The 21,767-nt window shown below is 36.2% G+C and overlaps 1 protein-coding gene across 7 annotated transcripts in view; it reads right to left on the bottom strand.

Moving 5' to 3' along the window:
• Positions 1-21,767, bottom strand: part of CHD8 (chromodomain helicase DNA binding protein 8) — a 62,679-nt gene that overhangs the window by 17,478 nt on the left and 23,434 nt on the right. For all 7 annotated transcript variants that reach the window (XM_045822370.1, XM_045822369.1, XM_045822375.1 and 4 more), the window contains exons 4-16: positions 20,852-21,237; positions 19,713-19,827; positions 11,101-11,283; positions 10,947-11,015; positions 10,196-10,251; positions 9,392-9,509; positions 7,537-7,620; positions 4,914-5,051; positions 3,365-3,486; positions 2,975-3,218; positions 1,768-1,944; positions 667-810; positions 166-421 (exon numbers count right to left, since the gene is read on the bottom strand). In XM_045822370.1, the coding sequence (XP_045678326.1) occupies positions 166-421; positions 667-810; positions 1,768-1,944; positions 2,975-3,218; positions 3,365-3,486; positions 4,914-5,051; positions 7,537-7,620; positions 9,392-9,509; positions 10,196-10,251; positions 10,947-11,015; positions 11,101-11,283; positions 19,713-19,827; positions 20,852-21,237 (2,092 nt within the window). The remainder of the gene's footprint in view (positions 1-165; positions 422-666; positions 811-1,767; positions 1,945-2,974; positions 3,219-3,364; positions 3,487-4,913; positions 5,052-7,536; positions 7,621-9,391; positions 9,510-10,195; positions 10,252-10,946; positions 11,016-11,100; positions 11,284-19,712; positions 19,828-20,851; positions 21,238-21,767) is intronic.

Here is a 21,767-nt window from a genome sequence, read left to right as displayed (position 1 = left end):
AACTAGAGAAAAATATTTCACATAAGAGTTGTTTCAAATGGAAAACTCCCCTCTACTCCCAAATTAGACTGAATCCATCAATGCATCCATTGTTCCTGGGAAATATAATTTAGAAAGTAAAGAGCTAATATAGAAATGGGAGGTATTTTCCAGAAATTTCCTTACCATTGATGAGATATGGGTGGTTGCAGCATTTCCGCAACTCCATCATTGTATTGAGTAGATTAGGCATGTTAGTATGACCTGCCCCTTTGGAAAGAAAGGAGAAATTCTTCTCCAAAATAGCCCGGTAGTATTTCTTCTGGATGTTGGTCAGTTCTACTTCAATAATAGTTTCCTGTTTGGGTGCCAGGTTTTTTTCAACATCCTCTTTCAGTCTTCTCAGCATCATTGGCTTGAGAATGGCCTGTAGCTTCTGAACCTAAAACAGGAAGAAAAGAAATCAATAACACGAGGATAAACATTCTAACGTTATGTGGAAACACTGAGAAATACGAGTTTTCCACTGTCTGAAAAATACAGATTTTGGACAATGCCACAAATGATGTAGGCAGGTTATAAGAAGATCAGAAAAGCCCTTGATGCCTACGACAACAGACACCCATCTTGTACAAAAGTACCTTTTTTGTCTGGGGTTAGCACTTCATCAGATACAGGTTTTCCTACCTGTTCCTCTGTCTTGAGATCCCCAAAGTCCTTGAGGAACTCTGATTCTGAGGGAAACTGTGATGGTTCCAAGAAATGAAGCAAACTGAACAGCTCCTCCACAGTATTTTGCAGTGGTGTTCCTGTGAGTAGCACTTTGTGTTCCTAGAAATGGAGAAAATAGAAGACCGTGAAGACTCAAAAATCACAAAGGACTTTTCGGGTTTTCTTTACCGGTAAAATTATGGGAATGGACCAAATTATTGTCTTAACTTTTCTTTAGCTTGCTTTTTCTTTCAATAAACATAAAACATTCAAGAGAACCTTTGATGTTATTTAACATACTGACTTAACTTAAATATTATAAATTATAAACAAATAAAGACATATTCAGAATATGAGGCTATGTCTTTTTTCAACTACATATGCCTCTCCACACTCAACTCCTCACAGATATACTAATGTTCCCCTCTAGGAAAGGTACCTGTGCTGGATTAAATACGCCATTAATTCTTGTAGCTCCTCCTATCAAGGTTCCCCCTCGAATCTGGGCTTGCCTTGTAACTTGCTCTGTGTAGCAGAGTGATGGATGATACTGTGTAAGTTTTAGAGCCTACACCTCAAAGGCACTGCAGCTTCTGCCTTTGCCCTCTTGGAACATTACCCTGATTCTACCATTTAAAACAGTAAAGCCTGGCCAACTGGGTGATAACAGGCCATGTGGAAAATCACCCAGGCACTCCAGCCAACAACCAGCACCAACTGCTAGCTGCAGCTGCATTACTGACTCCAGGCAAGACTACCAAAATGATGACCTAGTTGAGCCCAGCCCAGGTTGCTGAGCTACAGTATCATGAAAAACATTGTTGTTGTTGTAATAGTAACTAAAACAGTATCCCACCTTTCCACCTGCTTGAGAACCACTAACCTACAGTTGCCTTCCAATCCTAAAATTGTCGTGACTTTCAGGCTACCATTCCCATAAACCATACCCACCACCCAATATCAATTTCTCATTCCTTTCTATTTTCTGCTGAATTAGGGGAAATAGTAATTTCACAGAAAATTAGGCTTATTTTCATTCCAGGCATTTCTACCCACAAGCCAGTCTGAGGAACTCACCAGGTCCATGTGCTTGAGACTATCAAGCAGCTTGCAATTGCGGTTCTTTAGTCGATGGGCTTCATCAATGATAACACAGCGCCATTCAATCTCACGAAGTTCCGGACAGTCTGACAATATCATCTCAAAAGTGGTGATCAGAGCATCAAACTTGTATGCGCCTGGGATGAGGCGCCCCTATGCATGAAGGTAGTAAAGTCAGAAAATGACTAAAATGTACCTAAATAAGCAGCTTTTCTGTTTCTATTAAACTTGAACTAAACATTAAAAAAAGAAAAGAAAAAAAGAAGCTCTTCTGAATTATATATTCCCTATAAACTCAGGAAGGTTTACTAGGAAATACAAATTGCACCACCACCCTCTTCTGCTGCTGTTTATTTTCCTGAAAACAGTGCCAAATCACTCAATGTAAGACATATTGACTCACTCAATGTAAGACATATTCAGCTTATTGGAAAAATGATAGAACTCAATGAATGAAGTTGGTTGGACATTTTCAACTATGGCATGTCCAGCTCTTGTACCTCAGCCCTAGATCTTTTGTTGTTTAACTGTGAATTCCACAAATGCTAGGGATCGATAAAACATCAAGGCAAAACTCAAAGTGAAAAATCACTGACATAGTATGTGATAGCACTGATTACAGTCTAAAAGTAGACAGAAGAATTTAATCATCTCAACAAAATGAAGGGCTGCAAAATATAACTTGAATAAATTCAGATCAGCAGAACCAAAAATCACAGAAAACTAATGGCAGAAAAACAATTTGTAAAATCTGATGTTAAAAAGGATGATTAAAAATTATTTTCAGATTTACATAAAAAAGGAACTGATCTTGATAAAAAATATTATTAAACTTTCAAAAAAAAAGAAAGGAAAGGGTTTAAGTTCATCACTGTATGAATCAAGGAATTAAAGTGGCTAAATAAATTTCATTCTGGAAAATACTTTTTGATGAAATTGTATCAATTCCGGTAAAATTCTACTTAAAATGTATATATTCATAAAGTCAAAACTTCCACTGATTCAAAATGTCCACTGGATCAAAATAGCGAAGTAAAAAAAAAAATGCCCTGCAGAATCTAGACAAAAATGCCTTATATGAGAGAGCCACAACAAGTCTTTTTTTTATATTAAAGCCTCTACAATACTAGGTACTTTGGCCTGCTATCTCTAAACTGTAACATTTCTATGAAGTACAACTCACCCGTGAATCTTTGCAGTACATTTCATATTGTTGAATCATCTGCCGGCTGGCCAGACTGCCATGGTACACAATAGTGTTCATCTCTGTCCATGTATTGAATTCCCGCTCCCAGTTAGTAATTGTGGACAGTGGGGCAATGACAAGGAAGGGACCATGAATGCCTACATTATATACCTCCTGCAAGAAGGCAATGGACTGAATAGTTTTGCCCAATCCCATCTCATCAGCCAGGATGCAATTCTGCCTGCAAATTCAATGTGAAAAATGAAAAGCATGTCAAAAGCTATCTTTTTAAAAGTATGATTAAAAAAAAAAAACCCAACCTATTTAAAGAGAAACTAAAATAACCCCAGACTAAGCCTCCATCTATAGGCCCACTCTTTTCTTTACCTGTTATACCAATTAAAGAGCAGCCAATTGACCCCTTCCAACTGATATTCCCGTAACTGGTTTCTGTTTTTATATTCATGTGACAGCTCCAACTTCTTCCAGGCACTTGCCTGCGGACGATTCTTAAAAATAGGAAATTTGAATAAATGGGGTGGAGACGTTAACAAAATTACACAAACTTACTAGGTAGTTCTAGTAGTTGAATTCAAAATCATTATTTCTTGGACTACATGTTAAATATATTCAAATTCATGAGTTCATAATGCACTTTTTTAAAAAAAGGAAAAGCCCACTGGTCACTTTTGGAAGATACTAGGAAAATACTTCATTATTTTGAAAACTAGGAAAAAAGAGAAGAATGAAATATTTTTCTCCTTTCCTATACAATCTATACCTTAGGATAACCAACAGTAGCTGCAACATCTTTCTTTTTATAGAAGATTTTGGCTAATAAATGAAGGATGATAGAATTAAAATATCACCATTTAAAAGCCCTCACATAGATCTAGGCAATGATGATAAATGGCTGATAATATCACAAAAGACAACTTAGAAGATGAAGCAGATTTAGTGGCTTCCCTCTCCCATCTGATCAAGCCTGTAGAACAGTGATATCTAATGGAATTGTCTACAATAAATGTTTTACTACTAGCCACATGTAACTGTTGTGCATTTGAAATGTAGCTAGTGGCAGATGTAGCTCGTCACTACAATGGACAGCAGAGCTCTACGATGTTCTAAAGAACAGGGCTGCCCTACATGTAACCATCATATGAAATACAAGGAACAGAGAATGTGTTAAGTGGTTCCAAGAGGAATGCAAATTGGCAAACTTCAGACTACGGAAAACCCTAGAAAACAAATGACCTGGTTTCTTCCAAAGAAAAATGGTAAAGGAGAGAAAGGAAACCAGAGAAAACTATAATTAAAAGAAATTTGAGACATATTAACAAACAATATATGGGTCTGATCTAGAATCCAACTCAAACACTATACCTTCAGGGACCATTTCTATAGCTTGTTACTAGAATCCAACTCAAATAATTTAAGGAAAATTAGAAAAGAATCATGGAAATATATACAGTAAATTGTTTTTTTATGATATTTAGGAATGCCAAGTTTTTTTCAGGTATAATAATGGTATTAATAATCTTTAGGTATAAACACCGAAATATTTATCAATAAAATAAAGAAAGCTGGTATTTGTTTTAAAATAATTACGGAAATAAAAGTGAGTGGGTAGAGAAATACATAAAACAAGATTGGCTATGTACACAGACAAAAATGCGGTAATAGCAGGGGGAGGGAGTGGGTGGAAGTTCCAGAGGGTATAGTGGGAATAAATGGTAATGGAAAAAATACAATTAAAAAAAAGACTGGCTATTTGTTATTACTGAGGTTAGGTGATGGGTACATTATACTATTTTTTCAACTTTTGTATATGTTTGAAAATTCCATAATAAAAAGCTAAAACAACATAAACTTCTATAGGGGAAAAATTAAGTCACTGCCTACATGGACTTTACACTCTAAATGCAAATGTACTTACCACTCTTTTGAGTTCTGGGTGCCTCGACTGGATCCGTTTAAATTCTCGAATCTTGCCCTCATCAACATCCTCTTTCAGTTCCCATGTACTATCCTCATACGGCAGAGAGCACCATTTCACCAGGTAGTAAATTACAGGCTAGGAGAGAAGAAGCCAAAGCCTTTACACACTGATTCTGTGTTATCTCCTGTTCTAAAAGGATAAGAATTTGACTCCAGAATCAGATCACAAAATGTCAACACCTAATAAAAAAGGTGCATAAAAGTCAGGCTGAAAACACCAACCATAGGCTTACCTGCTGATGCAATATGGCTTTTATCATTCTTCCAGGCAATTTATTAAATTTGTTCTAAAAGTAAAATTTCTGCCCAGTAGTTTCTAGAATAGTAAGCACTGAAACATGCTCATCAATCAAACATATGAGAAAATAATTATTTTCCTAATTGTGTTGAATTAAGTTGAAATTAAAAGGTATTACTCTGTTCCATTCTATTCCTCTAGCACTAAATTTGTAGAAACCACACTACTTTTAGAAGCAGGGAACAAGTTAAACTCGTAGGATCAGAGAAGGGTGCAATCACTGAGCTTCTGGGTTCTTAGAGCTCTAAGTGCAGATGCTACTTTAAAGAGCAGTCATAGGGATGGCAGATTTCCTTGAGAGCCTCAGAAAGCCAGGAGATAACTATGAGAGGTTTAACTGAAGAGAGATAATAAGAGTGAAGAAAAAGGAGAAATGCTGAAGCTCCAACTACAGTATTATGCTCTACATAAGCAAGCCACTGCAAGGGAGAGGGCAGTGACCATGGTAAATGGCTCCTATTCTTACTACTCATAGTGACCACTTCATAAGCTGCATTTCCATTTTTGGCTGATATGAATCAAGAGGGATTAGATTGAGCCTAGTGTAATCAACAGAAGCCTCTGATTATAAATTTATAGAACAGCCAGCAGGAAGTTGTCACAATCAGATCAAGGATCCCTAGGATTAATTGAACTGCACCTGCACATTTTTCTTTATTGTAGTAACACGTCATTTTCTATGTAAAGCCATTTATCTAGGTCACACATTTCCAACATCATAACTTACTTTTCCATGACCTTTAATATTTATTATAATAATTATTTCCACTATCAGATGTTAAAAAGGATGATAAATTAAATTTGGAGGAGAAAGGGCACACACATGTTATTATTCAATGTTGGGAGCATAAATTTCAGTGTCTGCATATTAAAACATTTTTATGTCATGCCCATTGCAATACTTTACTCAGGGACCTAATCAAAAGCCCATGGTGGCAGAGAACAAGGCCAAGAAGGCTGAAATCCTTAAAATAATAACACTAACTAACCTGTTCTGACTGATAACTGGTCCATTGCCCACTGACCTCTGACAAATAAAAATAAACGATAACTCCCAAACCCCTAACCCAAAAAGTAGAATATATGATATCTGAGGCATGCTCATTAGTATCTGAAGACATGCTGAATTGTAACAGGCTTTGGACATCTAAGGTTCTGAGTGATCCTGCAGGCTTTTAAATAAACTTTGGATTTTACAGAGGGAAGACTTTGACTCTTAAGTCCTATCAGGATGGTGTATGTGGGCAACTCACTTAGCTCTTGAGTGAGCCCAGTTCACCACTTAGCACTGACATCTTAAGATTCTGTTGTTTTCTGCTCGTCACTGTTTAAGTAGTAAATGTCAGAACTGACTAAAAATTTTTATGAAATATGACCCTGCAAAGCTAAACCAACAACTACTTAAAGTGAAAAGAATACAAAGAGCTATAAAAAATGGTTAGTCTAACCATTTCTTTAACTCACAGCCTAAGTGAATTTGAAGTAAATTTACCAAAGGAGAGAATATTGAATTCACTGGTGGCTTAGATCTATATCATGGCTGCTACTTGGAAAGCAAAAAAAGTGATTTAAGAAACTATATTAACAAGTGTTTTAGAATATTTAAAATCTGCTCCACAATCTAAGAAAGCTTTAATGCAGTGATTCCCAAATCAAGCTATATTTAAGAACCCATTGGCAAACCAACTTAAAAATACAGATCTCTACATCCCATGCTAGACCTAGTGACTCTGAAATCTATGGTACTGAGACCTCACTATCTGTTTAAAAGAACAGATTTAAATGCAGTAGATCTATTTTAATAATAAATGAAAATGCTTTTAACTGATATTAAGTTCAGGAAATAAATAACTCTCAACATAGAGAAAGCTATGTGTTGGTACAAGTATTTTTATATTCATAAATTTAGATATTTGTGAAGTACTGCCCCCCACCCCATTTCTCACCTCCAAGTGAATGTCAAGGTTTCCCATATAAAATCTGAGAGAAAATGAGACCAAGATGAATGAGTGCTTGCAAATATAACTCCCAATGCTCATAAACATATAGCTCCCATACATTTAATTTTATGGGAATCTTTCTGTTTGACACTCTCCTTACTCCTTTACCTTCCCAGTGTCACTCTAAGAATAACCTCAGAAAAATTTAAAAATACCTTTTCCATCCTAGGGATTTTTCAGCCATATCTGAAAAATAAAGGAAGGGCAAGCAGACCAAGAGAAATCTATAAAGGCCTTTCATGTTTCTCCACGACCCAACTCACCTCCCCATTGTCCTTGTCAATACTGTGTGACTCATCCAATATCCTATCCACCTCTACGTAGTCTGGGTTGAAGGGCTCTTCATCCTACAGGAGTTATGAAACCCAACAATAAGATCAAAAGACCACTGTTTGATGACCCTATCTATCAAGAAATCAGAAACCATCAGAAGAAAGCTCCACATTTTCATAATATCAAATCCTACAAACTAGCTGCATCTGCAGACATCTTGCCTGTTACCAGAGAAAGTGTCCCTTCTCCCTAACATAGACCATTATCTCCATATATGCTCTGGATACCATCCCCTCTCACCTTTTAGGAATCCCTTTCTACCGTATCATTCCCATAAATGTACAAATATGCTCTATTTCACCTTTTAAAAAGACTACTCTTGATTCTATACCCCACCTCCCACAACTATTTTTTGTTCTGTTTCACACTCAAACTTTCCTAAGAGTTGTAAATACACACTATCTCCATTTCATTGCCTCCTTCATTTCCTGGCAATTATCACAATTTGAATTATTTTTTAATCACCCTCTGTAGACAGTAAGGTACATGCAAACACAGACCTTACCTAGTTTGTCAACCACAGTGACTAGCACATAATACATAATGAGTAAATGAATAATTTAGTTAAATGTCTATTTATAAAGGCAGATTTAAATGACATGAGAGTCCCTGGTCAGCTGGCTCAGTTGCTTGGAACATTATCACATACACCAAAACACTGTGGAACAGATTCCCAGTCAGGCTATATGCTTAGGTTGCGGATTCAATCCCCTGTGGGAGCAGGTACAAGAAGCAACTTATCAATGTTTCCATTTCTCTCTCTGTCTCTGCCCACCCCCCCAGCCCCCCGCTAAGATCAACAAACATACCCTCAGGTGAGGATTAAAAATAAATTAATTTAAAAGGTAGTGGTTTCCCCAGTCTTTTAAAAAAATAGATGACATATGAGTTAGTAGAGATTAGTTCAATGATCACAAATTGTACACCTAACAACAGCAGGAATGTAATTACAGTTTCATGGTGCATTTCACAAATTAGGCATTAAAAGAACATGGATGAAAAAATGCAACCCAACTGTCATTACTTTCATAGGAATGAAATTATAAAGTCTACATGGTCCTACTTGCTTTCTCCAGGAAATGTGGAAAATAATTTATTTATGGGCAAACCTGGTAGTATAAAGGTAACTTTATCAGGTGTTTTCAGCCAGAACTGTTATTTTGCAGAAGTTACACATTATATCTCTCATTTTTTACTAGACCTTTTCCCTTTGCCTCTAAGAAGCCTTGAAAAATAATCCTTATTCTCTAGGCACATAGTACTCATAAAGTACATGAAGGTGAAAGCTTTCAAAGCAAAATGGAGCGCTAAACATGACTCAAGAGACCATTATGCATGCACTAGTGTTTAATAGTAACACTAGATATAAGAAATAAAAGTTCCTTTAACACCATTTCTAGTTATGCTGGGTTAGAAATTTGAGAAAATAAATGCTGTCTCTTAATGATATGGTTGCTTATGGTTATAGATACCATCACAACTGCTAAAAAACGGCATTACAAGAAGAATGCCCCAAGTGGACCAGAGGCTGGGTTGTCATCCATTGTGAAAACACTTCATGAATACTGAGCAAGTCAGTATCAAAATACACTATAATTTACTGTAAAAAGACTGTATTTAGACCCGGCAAAACTAAGCATAGGGCAATTAAGAAAAGTCCAATGTCCAATGTATATACCCATGTATACAAACAACTGTAAGTCTTTTGAAGAATCAGACAAGGCTGATAACTCCAGTAATTTATGTTTTTATGAAATATGACAGGCAATAGCTATTCCTAATTACCTCATGGAAGAAGTGTCTCATCTGAGCCATTTTAGTTTTGAAGCGCTTTAGTTTTTGATGGATCCTCTTATCTTTCTCTAGTTGGGAGATGGTAGCCCATTCACAGTGCAGATAGGAGCTGAAAGGGATGAAAACAGTCAACCATGGTGTACGGAAGGGGACTGGGGGGCTAGTGTTTGAGGTATGGGGATTAGCCAGAAGCAGACACAATCACTACATGCTTAAATGGGGACATAATCTTTTCAATTAGTGATTCTTAAACTTGAATTTGCACATACAACACCTGGTCTAGGGTGGGCTTAAGGCCACTATTTCATTTCTGGGTCAGAGTACAGGCCTGGGTCACCAGAGAGGTCCTCAGCTGGAGGTGTGCAAGAGGCAACCCAACCAATATTTCTCTAGCACATTGGTGTTTCTCTCCCTCTGTCTCCCTCCTTTCCCCTCTCTCTCTAAAAAAATAATAAAATCTTTTTTTTTTAAGTTCACATTAGCACCCAAATGATGTTAATTCTGCTGGCCCATTGATAACACTTTGAGTATCAAGTTCTTAATGTTAGGCTAATAATGTATAGAGGATCACAAGGGATGTTAACAGAAACCACCCTCATCCCACTTTCCTGCAGGAAACAGTAATGGCCATGTCAATTCCTGAACCTCTCTGAATAGACATTTTCCTCACTGAAAACAACAATTTAGGCTTAAACTATAAAAAGGACACATTCCCACCCAGGATAAACTATACAGGAGAACTTTTTACAACCCTGTGGAGTTTGGGGTGAAAAGCTTTTTGCACAGATCACATACTAGTTCTTGTACTTGACAAAGAATTCTTCTGCTTCAGTATATTGTCCAGATGGAAGCTAAGAAGAAAAGAATTATAGTTACTAACAATTTATTTGTCAAAGAAAGAATCTTTCATTTTAACCACACACAGAGTTTCATACCAATGCTCCCAGAATATATTATTGACTGAGGGATTAAAAAACTAACCTGACACTTCAATAATAAAGACCTGAAAGGAGAAAATAAATCTTTACCCATTTTTAATAGATAAGCAAAATAAGAGGAAATGAGACAGTCCCTATTTTCTAGTTAGCCTTCCTCCATCATCTCTCGTAACTTCTGTAGCAATTATCCTGATATCCAAAGGTGCTCATTAAATAAAGCCAGTGAATGTAGCATTATGGGCTGACATAAAGATAGAGGCTTCCATATGCAACAACATGGACGGATCTTGAGGATATCACACAAAGCAAAATAAGTCAGATGGAAAAGGGCAAAAAGCACATAATTTCCCTCGTATGTGGGATATGAAACAGAAAGCAACAAACAAAGTCATAGACACAGTATGGTAGTTATCAGAGAAGAGGTGGGGGGAGGTTGAAGAGGGTGAAGGGGATCAAATACATGGTGACAGAAGGCGACTAGACTTTGGGTAGAGTATAAAATGCAATATACAAATGATATAGAACTCCACACCTGAAATTTACACAATGTCATTAACCAACATCATTCTAATAAATTTAATTTTTAAAAAAGAAGATAAAGGTCTTACCTCCTTCTTCACAATCCGCATAGAAAGCACTTTGTCCACAATGGCTGCATCTTCTTCACTGGGATTCTCCTGTAGCAGGAGATGCAGTCAATCAATAGAGATTGTGAGCAGATTGTGAGCAAAACCTATCAAACTGTTTAAGTTCTCAGCTTACCACAAAGAACTGCATGGAAGGCAAAGTTTCGCCATCTGGTTCCTGCACTGGTTCAGGAAGGATAGGCTCAGTTTTTATTGGACCAGTTACATCCACTTCTTCTTCTTCCTCATCATCTGTGATTTTTATATCCAAATCCTCTGTATATTTTTTTCGTTTAACTTGACGGTTTGAGCGTCTCTTCTGTAAGGGCAGAAACTGTTAAAATAACTGCCTACTTTATAACTATTTGCCTATTCCAGGTCCCCACTTAGGGGCATGCAAAAGCCAACTGATCAATGTTTCTCTTGTCCCTTCTCCTTTCTAAAAATAAGTAAATAAAATCATTAAAAAAAGAACTATTTGCCTATTGTCATATACTTAATTTTACTTTAAAATCCCTATGAAAAAAAAAATCAAACCAAACCAGGATAAAAAGCTCACTTATCACCCTGACTGGTGTGGCTCAGTGGATTGAGCACAAGACTGCAAACTGAAAGGTTACCAATTCAATTCCCGGTCAGAACACATGCCTGGATTTCAGGCCAAGTTCATAGTTGGGGTCCTGCAAAAGGCAACCAATCTATATGTCTCTCAACATTGATGCTTTTCTCTCTCTCTACCTCCCTTCCCCTCTCTAAAAGTAAATAAATAAAATCTTGTAAAAAAAGCTTGGAATAAAAAAAAGCTTATGTATCAACTACATCATGTCAAACCATGTAATTTATTCTATGTATTGAATATACAGGGTGGGGCAAAAGTAGGCTTATAGTTTTGAGCATGTGAAGCACAGCTTATTCTTATATTATTATTTATTTGTTATGGTATTCTTTTCCATATAAATAACTGTAAACCTACTTTTGTCCCAACCTGTATATTATTTTGCTGAATTGTTTTATCAAAGAACTATAATCCATCTGAAAGAAACCTGGATACTACTGGCAAGAAGCTATGGGAAATGAAACAAGACTGTTGGCCTGCAGGGTATGTGATTACTTCACACCAGGAGCAACCCTAAAGTGCAAAGGTGCAAGAAGAATATTTTGTTTCTATGTTTTAGTTTTAAAGTTTTTTTGTTTTAGCAAATAGAATCAGACTATATGTATTGTTCTTCTGCTTATTTTTTTTAGTTAATATTTCTTGGATATGTTTTCCATATTGATATATTTTAGGATCTACAGCATTCTTTTATGTAGTGGATATAATTTTTTAATTTAAGTAACATTTGGAGATCATAAGAAATTAGAAAGGATGGAGAAATAAAATTATTATTTTTAATCATTATTTTATCACTGGAAAAAATGAAGTGAGTTATTATAAGCAGAACTACTAAAATCAAGCAAAGTTGCATGGGATAAAATAAATTTTAATAAATTAAGAGTATTGCTATATAGACTCAACCAGAAAATATGAGTCTATGAAAACAGATTATCTAAAGGATTAAATTTAGTAAAAAAAATATATATATACATATATAAAATCTATGTGATGAAAACTTTAAAACACTATCCACAGACACAGAGAAGACTTGAATAAATAGTAATACATACTGTTCTGGAATAAGCAGACTTAATTTTCCCTAGTTACGTACATTTAATAAGACAAGATTAATAAAATTTTTATTTAAAAAAGCTGTTTCTGAAATTTAAATGGAGAAATAAACATCTAAGGATAACCAGGAAAAATATGAGAAAAAAATATGAGCCTTAGCAGATATTAAAAACAATATAAAGCTATACTTACTAATTAACACAGCTTGTTACCTCTCCAAAGAGAGAGAAACAGGTCAATAAAATAGTGCCCAAATATAGACTAAAATATTTATGTGGATTTAAAACATGATAAAAAATAGCACCTCTAATCAGTGAGAAAAAAGTAGACATTCTATAAACAGGATTGAAAACAAATGGTTAGTCATCTAGAGGATGAAAGAAAAAAATTACAAAAGGATCAAAGATTTAAAAGTAAAACAGAGACATAGGACATAGGACACAACCCTTCTTTCTTTTTTTTTTTTAAATCTTCACCTGAGGATATGCTTATTGATTTTTTTTGGAGAGAGAAATATCAATCAGTTGTCTGCTGTACACACCCAGACCCAGGATTGAACCCACAATCTAGGTATGTGCCCGACTGGGAATCAAACCCACAACCTTTTGATGTGCAGGGCAATACTCCAACAAACTGAGCAACCCAGCCAGGAACAAAGACATATTTCTAAAGGAAAACGTGGAAGCATTTTTTATAATCCTGGAGTAGAAAATGTGTTTCTAATAAACTGATCAACTTCACCTTTAAAAAAATTAAGGTAGCTGTATAATCCATTATGAACAAGGTTGAGACAAATAATAAAATTGATGCAGAAAATGCTATCAATACATTTCCTACAAATAAAGAATTCTTTTGACTAAGAAAAAGATCAATAATACCATAGAAGTATGGGCAAATAACATGAATAGATAGAGCACAGAAAAAAACACAAATGGCTTTTAAATGTAAAATGATGCTCATAATAAAACAGCTGCACTCATAATAAAATAATTACAACTGCACACTAAACTGAAACCAACTGTTTTACACTTAACAGACTAGCAATAATTAGAAAGTTTTGATCAAATATTTGAACAGGAACTCATACACAACTGGTGAGAGTATACATGAGCATGACCTTTATAGAAGAAAATTTTACATCACCCTTTGATCCAGCAATTCCACTTCAAAAATATTATCCTACAGATAAATATGTACAAGTATACAAGTCTCTGTAACATTACTTGTAGAAGACCAGAGAAAATCTAAATGTCCAGAAACAGAGAATTGTTTAAACAAATTATGATATAGTCAAAATTGGAATACTATCAAACTATTAAAAAAAGAATGGAGTATGCCCTGGCTGGTGTGGCTCAGTGGATTAAGTGCCTGCCTGAGAACCAAAGGGTCACCAGTTCGATTCCCAGTATAGGGCACATGAATGGGCTGCAGGTCAGGTCCCTGGTAGGGAGCACATGAGAGGCAACCACACATTGATGTTTCTCTCCCTCTTTCCTTCCCTTCCCCTCTAAAAATAAATAAATAAAATACTAAAAAAAAAAGAGAGAGAAGAATGGAGTAACCCTAAGTGGGCTCAGTGGGTTGGGCATCATCCCGCACACTGAAACACTGGAGGTTCAATTCCATGTCAGGGCACATGCCTGAGTTACGGGTCACATCCCTGGTTGGGAACATACAAGAGGCAACCAACTGATGTATCTCTCCCTATCTTCCTCTCTAAAAATAATCAATCAAATCTTTTAAAAAATAAAAATAAAAAGAATGGGGTATGTTGACACCAAATGTTGATGTGGAACTGGAACTCGTACCATTATTGGCAGAAGTTTAAAACTACATAAGCTTTGGAGGGTGGCAGATTCTTATAAAGTCTTATGTTCATATATTTAACTACCCTACAATCTACCAATTCCATTCCTGGGTATTTAACTATGGATATGTAAACCTATATCCACAAAATACTTACACTAAGACTGTTCATGGAAGCCTTATTTGTAATACCTCCAAACTGGAAACAACCCAAATGTCCATCAGTAGGAGAATGGATAAACACTGTGGTATATTCATAAACTAAAATATTTCTCAAGGAAAAAAAACACTGACACATTCAACAACATTAATGGATCTCGAAAACATTATGCTGAAACAAGTGACTCAGTGGCAAATACTATAGATTCCATTTACATAAAGTTAAAAAACAGGTTGTTAATTTATGTTAATAGAAATCAGAACACTGGTTGCCTATGGCGGGAGGTATGGACTGACTGCAAGCGTGTACTAGGGAACTTTCTGGGGTGATGGAACACAAAGCTTCATTAAATAACCTCTCCATTTTTGTGTATGTTTCAAAAGTTACATTATAAAATGATGGTGGAGGGAAGAATAGGCTAGATCTACTTTTTCTAATAAAGATCAACCTCTAAGATGCATTGTTGGGGAAAAAATCCCAGTACAGCAAAGTAGGTACAGAATATTCATATTGAGTGGAAGTAGAAGTAGAGTGCTCATGAAAGTGAAGAATATTTCTGAAAGTACACAAACACAAAATGGTAAAAGAAACTACCTCTAGCCCTGGCTGGTGTAGCTCAGTGGATTGAGCGCGGGCTGCGAACCAAAGTGTCACAGGTTCGATTCCCAGTCAGGGTACATGCCTGGGTTGCAGGTCATGATCCCCAGCAACCGCACACTGATGTTCCTCTCTTTCTCCCTCCTTTCCCTCTCTAAAAATAAATTAAAAATCTTAAAAAAAAAAAAAAAAAAAAAGAAACTACCTCTGGGGAAGAGAATTGTGAGGTTGGTATCTAGATGGGGAGACTTTTCAGTGTCTGCTTTTTTACACTGTTGTCATTTTTCTCACATGTATGTATATATTTTTTAACCTAAAGAACAAAATGATAAATGGTCAAGGAGTTTACAAAAACCCTCATGATTCCAAAAAACAAAAATGAAACTACAGCCCTGGCTGTGTGGGTCAGTTGCCTGGAGTGCTGTCCCATAAAAAGGTTGCGAGTTTGATTCCCAGACAGGATACATAACTACGTTGTGGCTCCATTTGCCACTAGGGCGCATTTGGGAAGTAATCGATGTTTCTCTCACACTGATGTTTCTTTGTCTCTCTTAATTCAATAAGCATATCCTTGGGTAAGGATTAAAATTAAATTGAAAAAGAAACTACAGTAATCATGACCCACTTACTCTTTAACCCTTCCCCTCAAAGATAGGCACTCTTGTGTATCCTCCCAGGAAAAAAATATGGATGTATATATGTACACAGTCTAACTGCAATAGCATTATGTCTTAAAACAAAAACAAAAACAAAGTAGACTTCCTTAATTTAAAATAATGCCTTATTGCTAAAAAACCTAACTATCACCCAAGCTTTCAGTAAGTCATGATCTTTTTGCTGGTGGAGGGACTTAGCTCCAATTTGTAAAATACGCAATATATGTGGAGTACAAAAGAGCAAGGTGCATTAAAACTAGGTATGCTGCCCTGACTGGTTTGGCTCAGGGGACTGAGCGCTGGCCTGAGTCAGGGCACATGCCTAGGGTGCACAGGCCAGGTCCCCAGTAGGGGGCATGTCAGAGGCAACCAGATTGATGTTTCTCTCCCTCTCTTTCTCCCTCTTAAAAATAAATAAAATCTTCAAAAAACAAAACAAAACAAGGTATGCCTATATTACACACACTATTCTACTATACCTAGCTTTTTTCATTTAATGTGGAGTGTTTTCCAGATTAGCATACTTAACTCTACTTCACTGTTTTTAATTGTCATGTAGTTGTCTATTACAAGGATTTTCACAATTTTATTTAACTATTTCTCCACAAATGGACATTTATTTTTTGCATATTTTTGTTACTGCAAATATTGCTGGAATACACACATCACTGCATACTTTTGAGAATATATTCATAAAGTAGTTTCCTAGGTTTAGACTTAATGAGTCGAAGGGTAATATTTTAAATTTTGATACATACTGATTTGCCAAAAATATTGTGTCAACACTTCCAATAACTATATAAAGTGTCTGTTCCTTAAAACCATTGCCAACACTGGCAATACCATTTGTTATGGCTGAAGTGTATCCCCCTCCCCAGAATCTTATACTGAAGCCCTAACCCCTAGCATCTTAGAAGGCAACTGTATTTGGAGACAGGGCTTTTGTTTATTTTTTATTTTTTTGCTGAATAGCTTTAATTTCTTTCACTAAAAATTTTAATACTAGCTTTTTATAAAAAATTATTTTTCATTTACAGTTTTAAATTATTATTATTCAGTATTTAGTTTCGGGTATACTGCATACCAGTTAGACCATCATATATATTGTTCTTTACAAAGTGATTCCCCTCCATATTTCCAGTACCCATCTGGCACCATACAGAGTCAATATTTCTATTCATAATCAATATTATTCATAGTCAATATTATTGACTATGTTCCCTATGCTGTGATTTATGACCCCGTTGAGTATTCTATAGTGACCAATTTGTACTTATTAATCCTGTCACCTTTTCTACCCAGTCCCCCAACCTCCCTCCCCTCTGGTAACGATCAGTCTATTCTCTGTATCTATGAGTGTTTCAAACTTTATTTATTTTTTGCTTTTGATTCCACATATAATGAAACCATATAGTATTTGTCTTTACCTGACTTATTTCACTTAGCATAATACCCTCTATGCTCTAGGTCCATCCACACTGTTGCAAATGGTAATATTTCATTCTTTTTTTTAAGTCCTCACTGGAGGATATCCAGAGAGAAGACAGGACAGGAAGGGGAGGAGGGAGAAGGAGGGAGAGAAAGAGAAACACAGAGAGACATGGGTGTGAGAGAAACATGGCTTGTTTGCTTCCAGAAAGTGTCCCAACAAGGGACCAAAGCCTCAACCTAGCCCTGACCAGCAACTGAACCCATGACTTTTCAGACCAACTGAGACACAAAGGCCAGGACAGATGTCAATCTTTTTTAAGGCTGAAGACAGAGAGGGCTTTAAAAATGCAATTAAGCCCTGGCTGGGTGGCTCAAGTTAGTTGGAGCAATGACCCATGCACCAAAAGGTCGCAGGTTTGATTCACAGTCAGGGCACATACCTAACTTGGGGTTCGGTCTCCAGTTGGGGCATATACGGGAGGCAACCAATCGATGTTTCTGTCTTTCTCCCTCTCTCAACTTCTGAAATCAATAAACATATCCTTGGGTGAGAATTAAATAATAATAATAAAAATAAAGAGGTAATTAAAATGAGGCTGTTAGAGTAGGCCCTAATTCAATTTGATTGGTGTCATTATAAGAGGAAATTTGGGCACACAGAAAGACACCGGGATATATACACTGAGGAAAGACCATCTGGGGACAGAGCAAGAAGGTGGCCACCTGCAACTTAAGGAAAGAAGTCTCAGAGGTAACTCAACTGCTGACTTCTTGATCTTTTTTCACAGTTCTTGATCAGAACTGTGAAAAAAATAATTTGTTTAAGCCACCCAATCTGCAGTATTTTGCTATGGCAGTCTTAATAAACATACACCATTTAAAAATGTTACTAATCTTTGTATTTCCTATATTACAAAGATTTGCCTTCAATTTTGTTGTGATAATTTAACACTTCATTTAATCTTGTATTTATTTACTTACTCTCTTGGCATGAGCTAAATATTGTTCTATCTATGTGCTTTATAAATTTTTACATTTAATATTCCTAATAACCCTACTGGATAGGTATTACGATCTGCTTTTCAGAGATGAGGAAATTGTGGCACCAAAAAGGTTAAGTAAATTTGCCTGAAGTGACAATGTTAGCAAACAGCAGAGTTAAGATGAGAACCTAAGGAATCTTGATCTAGAGCCTGGGCTTTGAACCACTATTCTGTTTATGAATTTTTTGTTATACATGCCTAATTTTTATAGCCAAATGAATCGTTTCCCTTTATGACTTCTAAATTTAAATCCTTTCTTATAAGGATCTACCCCACTTGATAATTTTTAAAGAAATTTGTCCATGTCTTATTTCAATTTTTATTTTTAAATCTTTAAACAAAAACATTATAGTTTTTATGGAAGAAAAAATCTAGTTTTATTTATTTTTCCTAAATGGTAGCCAGCTTTTCTGAGATAATTTATTAATCATCTTTGTCTCCATTACTTTAAAATTATACCTTAATTCACAAACTAAATTCTTATAACTATATGTGTATTTCTAGACTCTATTACCTTTTATTACTGTTATATTTTCTCTAATTACAAACTCTCAGTAATTATTATTTCATAATATAATCTCTATTTAATCTAGTTTTTGCCTCATTTTCCTTTTAAAAAATGTCTTGGCTATTCTTACATGTTAATTTCCCTCAGAAGAACTCAACCATCAGTTTTGTCAATATACTGAATGCATATTAAGAAAGAGGGGAAGCATTTATATTAATAGCTGAAGAGGTACTTAAGGTTTTAGTCCAAACCTCCATTTATAGGTGAGCAATTCAGACACAGCAAAGTTAAGTAAATGGACTAGGCCCATGGAGCTACTTAGAAGTACCACGAGTCTCTTGAATCTTTATACCAGGTTGTACCTATAGTTGGAAACTGGAGCCAAAGATGGTATCCTAAGGCAACAATCTGAGACAGAGAACTGAAGTTGTTCTGGTCTGGCTTCTTTTATTCTCTTCCAGTGTCTCTCATCTTCAAAAGGTAAGAAAAAACACTGTGCTTAAGTACCCCAATTCAGAATCAGAACCCTGAAGTGTAGGCCAAAGGGACAGCTGGATAGTTCTAAGGGAAACCAAAGTACTAACATTGCCATGACAATAATCGTGCAGCATAATTTCACTTTTGTTTAGTGTTTGAATCACTAGAACTTAGGAAAATGAATACTGCTGTTTTTACAGTAATACGCTTTTTGCCTAAAAAGGCAAAGATTTAAAAGACATGGCCATGACCAGGTCCTACCTCTTTTACCTTTTAGGCCGACCTCTAAATTCGAAAAACTGCTGAAATATGCATCAGCTTATAGCCTTCTTAGTCTCTCCTCCTGGTTTGTCTCTCAGAATTTAACATGATTTTTCTATTAAATTCTTTACAGGTTCTTTTACCTGAATGCTGCTTTCTTCATCTTCCCGGGGTGATTGTGCAGGCATGATTTCCACATCTGAATTATCAGATGAGGTATTACGCTTTCTCTTCTTACCCACCACAGGAGTGATGGTGCTAAAATGGAAAAAAAACAAAATCATTTTCAATGAATGAAAGGAAAATTTAGGAGTAAGAAAATGTAATTAATCTAAAGCATTATAGATGAAGCTTCCAGGCAGACAGAAGTATCTAGACTTCAGCCTGTAGAACATACAGCTATTGAGGAGGATGTTTGAAAAAAAGTTACTGAGGTTTCTAAACCACTGGGTGACCTTGACATCAGATTTGTCGAAATCTTACTACCACTGGATTCACAAGGACCTGCAAGAAGGTAACTTAAAAAAGCAGAATGAACACTAGACTAAGAATTACTAGAACTTATCTTAGTCCCAGTTCTGTCACTAGCTGGGCAGTAGTTTCTTTTTTTATAAACACTGAAGATACTTGGCCTGACAGTTGTTAAGGATCAAATAAGATAACTGATATGAAATTTGTTTTTAGAAAGCTAAAAAATCCTGTACCAATATAAAGCATTATTATAATTATACCACAAATGCTGAGAAGTCCTAGGGAACAAAAGCTAGAGAGAAAGGAGTGAAGCTGTAAGACATGAAAGGGAAAGAGAGAACACTCAGTTGTGACAAGAATTACATGGCAAGCCATGGTTCTGTCAGCCCTGCTTAAGACTGACAGTGGTTGCTGAAATCTCTAGTTCACAGATGAGATGCAAGAACAGGGCAGCGATGTCTCCAGCAGCTCTTTTACTAGGGTGGGTGGTAGGAAGTAATGAGAAACCCTTCACACTACAGTGATGCCAAATTAGGAAGAATATATAAAAACACAGTCATAGCTTTTAAATTTAACCCCCAACACAATGATCTTTTCCTGTGCCTTAGGAATTCTTTCAAAATATGCAATGTTGCAAATTTTTATTTAACAAATAAAGTAAGCACTGACACAGAAAGGCCTTATCATCATCTCCGACAGATCACTTTGAACTATATTGCTGCTGAGTACAAGTATTTCCTCTCAACACTAATTTAAAAATGAATACACTACCCTCTAATGTCCCATCAGAACAGCAAAGGGTAGTACTTACTTCAGCTTACTCTTCCCCTTGGTTTTGGAGGTACCTGATGTTTTGCTCTTCTTTGGCTTTTCTTCCTTGAGCCTCTCCCCGCTGCTCTTTTTCCTGCGTTTCTTTTCACCTTCCTCCTCAGGCCGAACACTGGGCAACTCATCCTCATTCAGGACTCGAGGTATGTTCTGCTCACCCCGAGCACGGGCTCTAGCAATGGCCTCTGCTACAATCCGATTTGCTTTCTCTTGTTTCTTCTGGTGCTCCAGCCTGCGGTTTTCCTCCATTCCTGTCTTGCCCCCCGTATGAGGAGCAGAGCTTGCTGGTGAGGACAGAGCTGCCACTTCACTGGCACTTAGGACCTTAACTACGGAAAGTCCAGAAGAGGCCCCTTGGGAAGAGCCAGCCTATAGAAATGAAAACACTAACTTGTCAATATGTGATAGGTAACTGGCCTAAATAAAACCCAGCTCTGAAGCAGGTTGGCTTGAAACTTTATTTCATTAATTCCTTAAGAATCAGGCCCAAATCTCACTAAACATGGACACATTTTTTTTAAAGCAAGATTTTAAGGGGTATTTTTGGTGGGAAGGGGTAAAAAAAGGCAGTTATTGTGCCAAATTAAACTTCAATATTCTTTAACCATGCTCCTAATGTCAATACCCATCCTCATCACTCCAGAAAAATTCCAAATATAATGAATACAATGCTGCTCTCTGGACTGAAAATAAAAAAAACTCACATTCTCCTCTTAGCTTACCTTTACCTCCCTGGGGATGGGGGGGTGGGGGTGGGAGGAGTGATAATCACTTGACTTCTTTAAGACTAGTTATCTTGCAAATGAAGATATTTAGAACCATTTTTATTTCACAAGATTATAAATGAGATAGTTCAAAGACAAATACCAGATAAATTACCTCTTATTTCAAACCAATAA

The sequence above is a fragment of the Phyllostomus hastatus genome, unplaced genomic scaffold, assembly GCF_019186645.2.
Source record: "Phyllostomus hastatus isolate PE091 unplaced genomic scaffold, TTU_PhHast_1.1 phas_scaffold_501, whole genome shotgun sequence".
NCBI lineage: Eukaryota > Metazoa > Chordata > Mammalia > Chiroptera > Phyllostomidae > Phyllostomus > Phyllostomus hastatus.
This window is presented reverse-complemented; position numbering and strand designations above follow the sequence as displayed.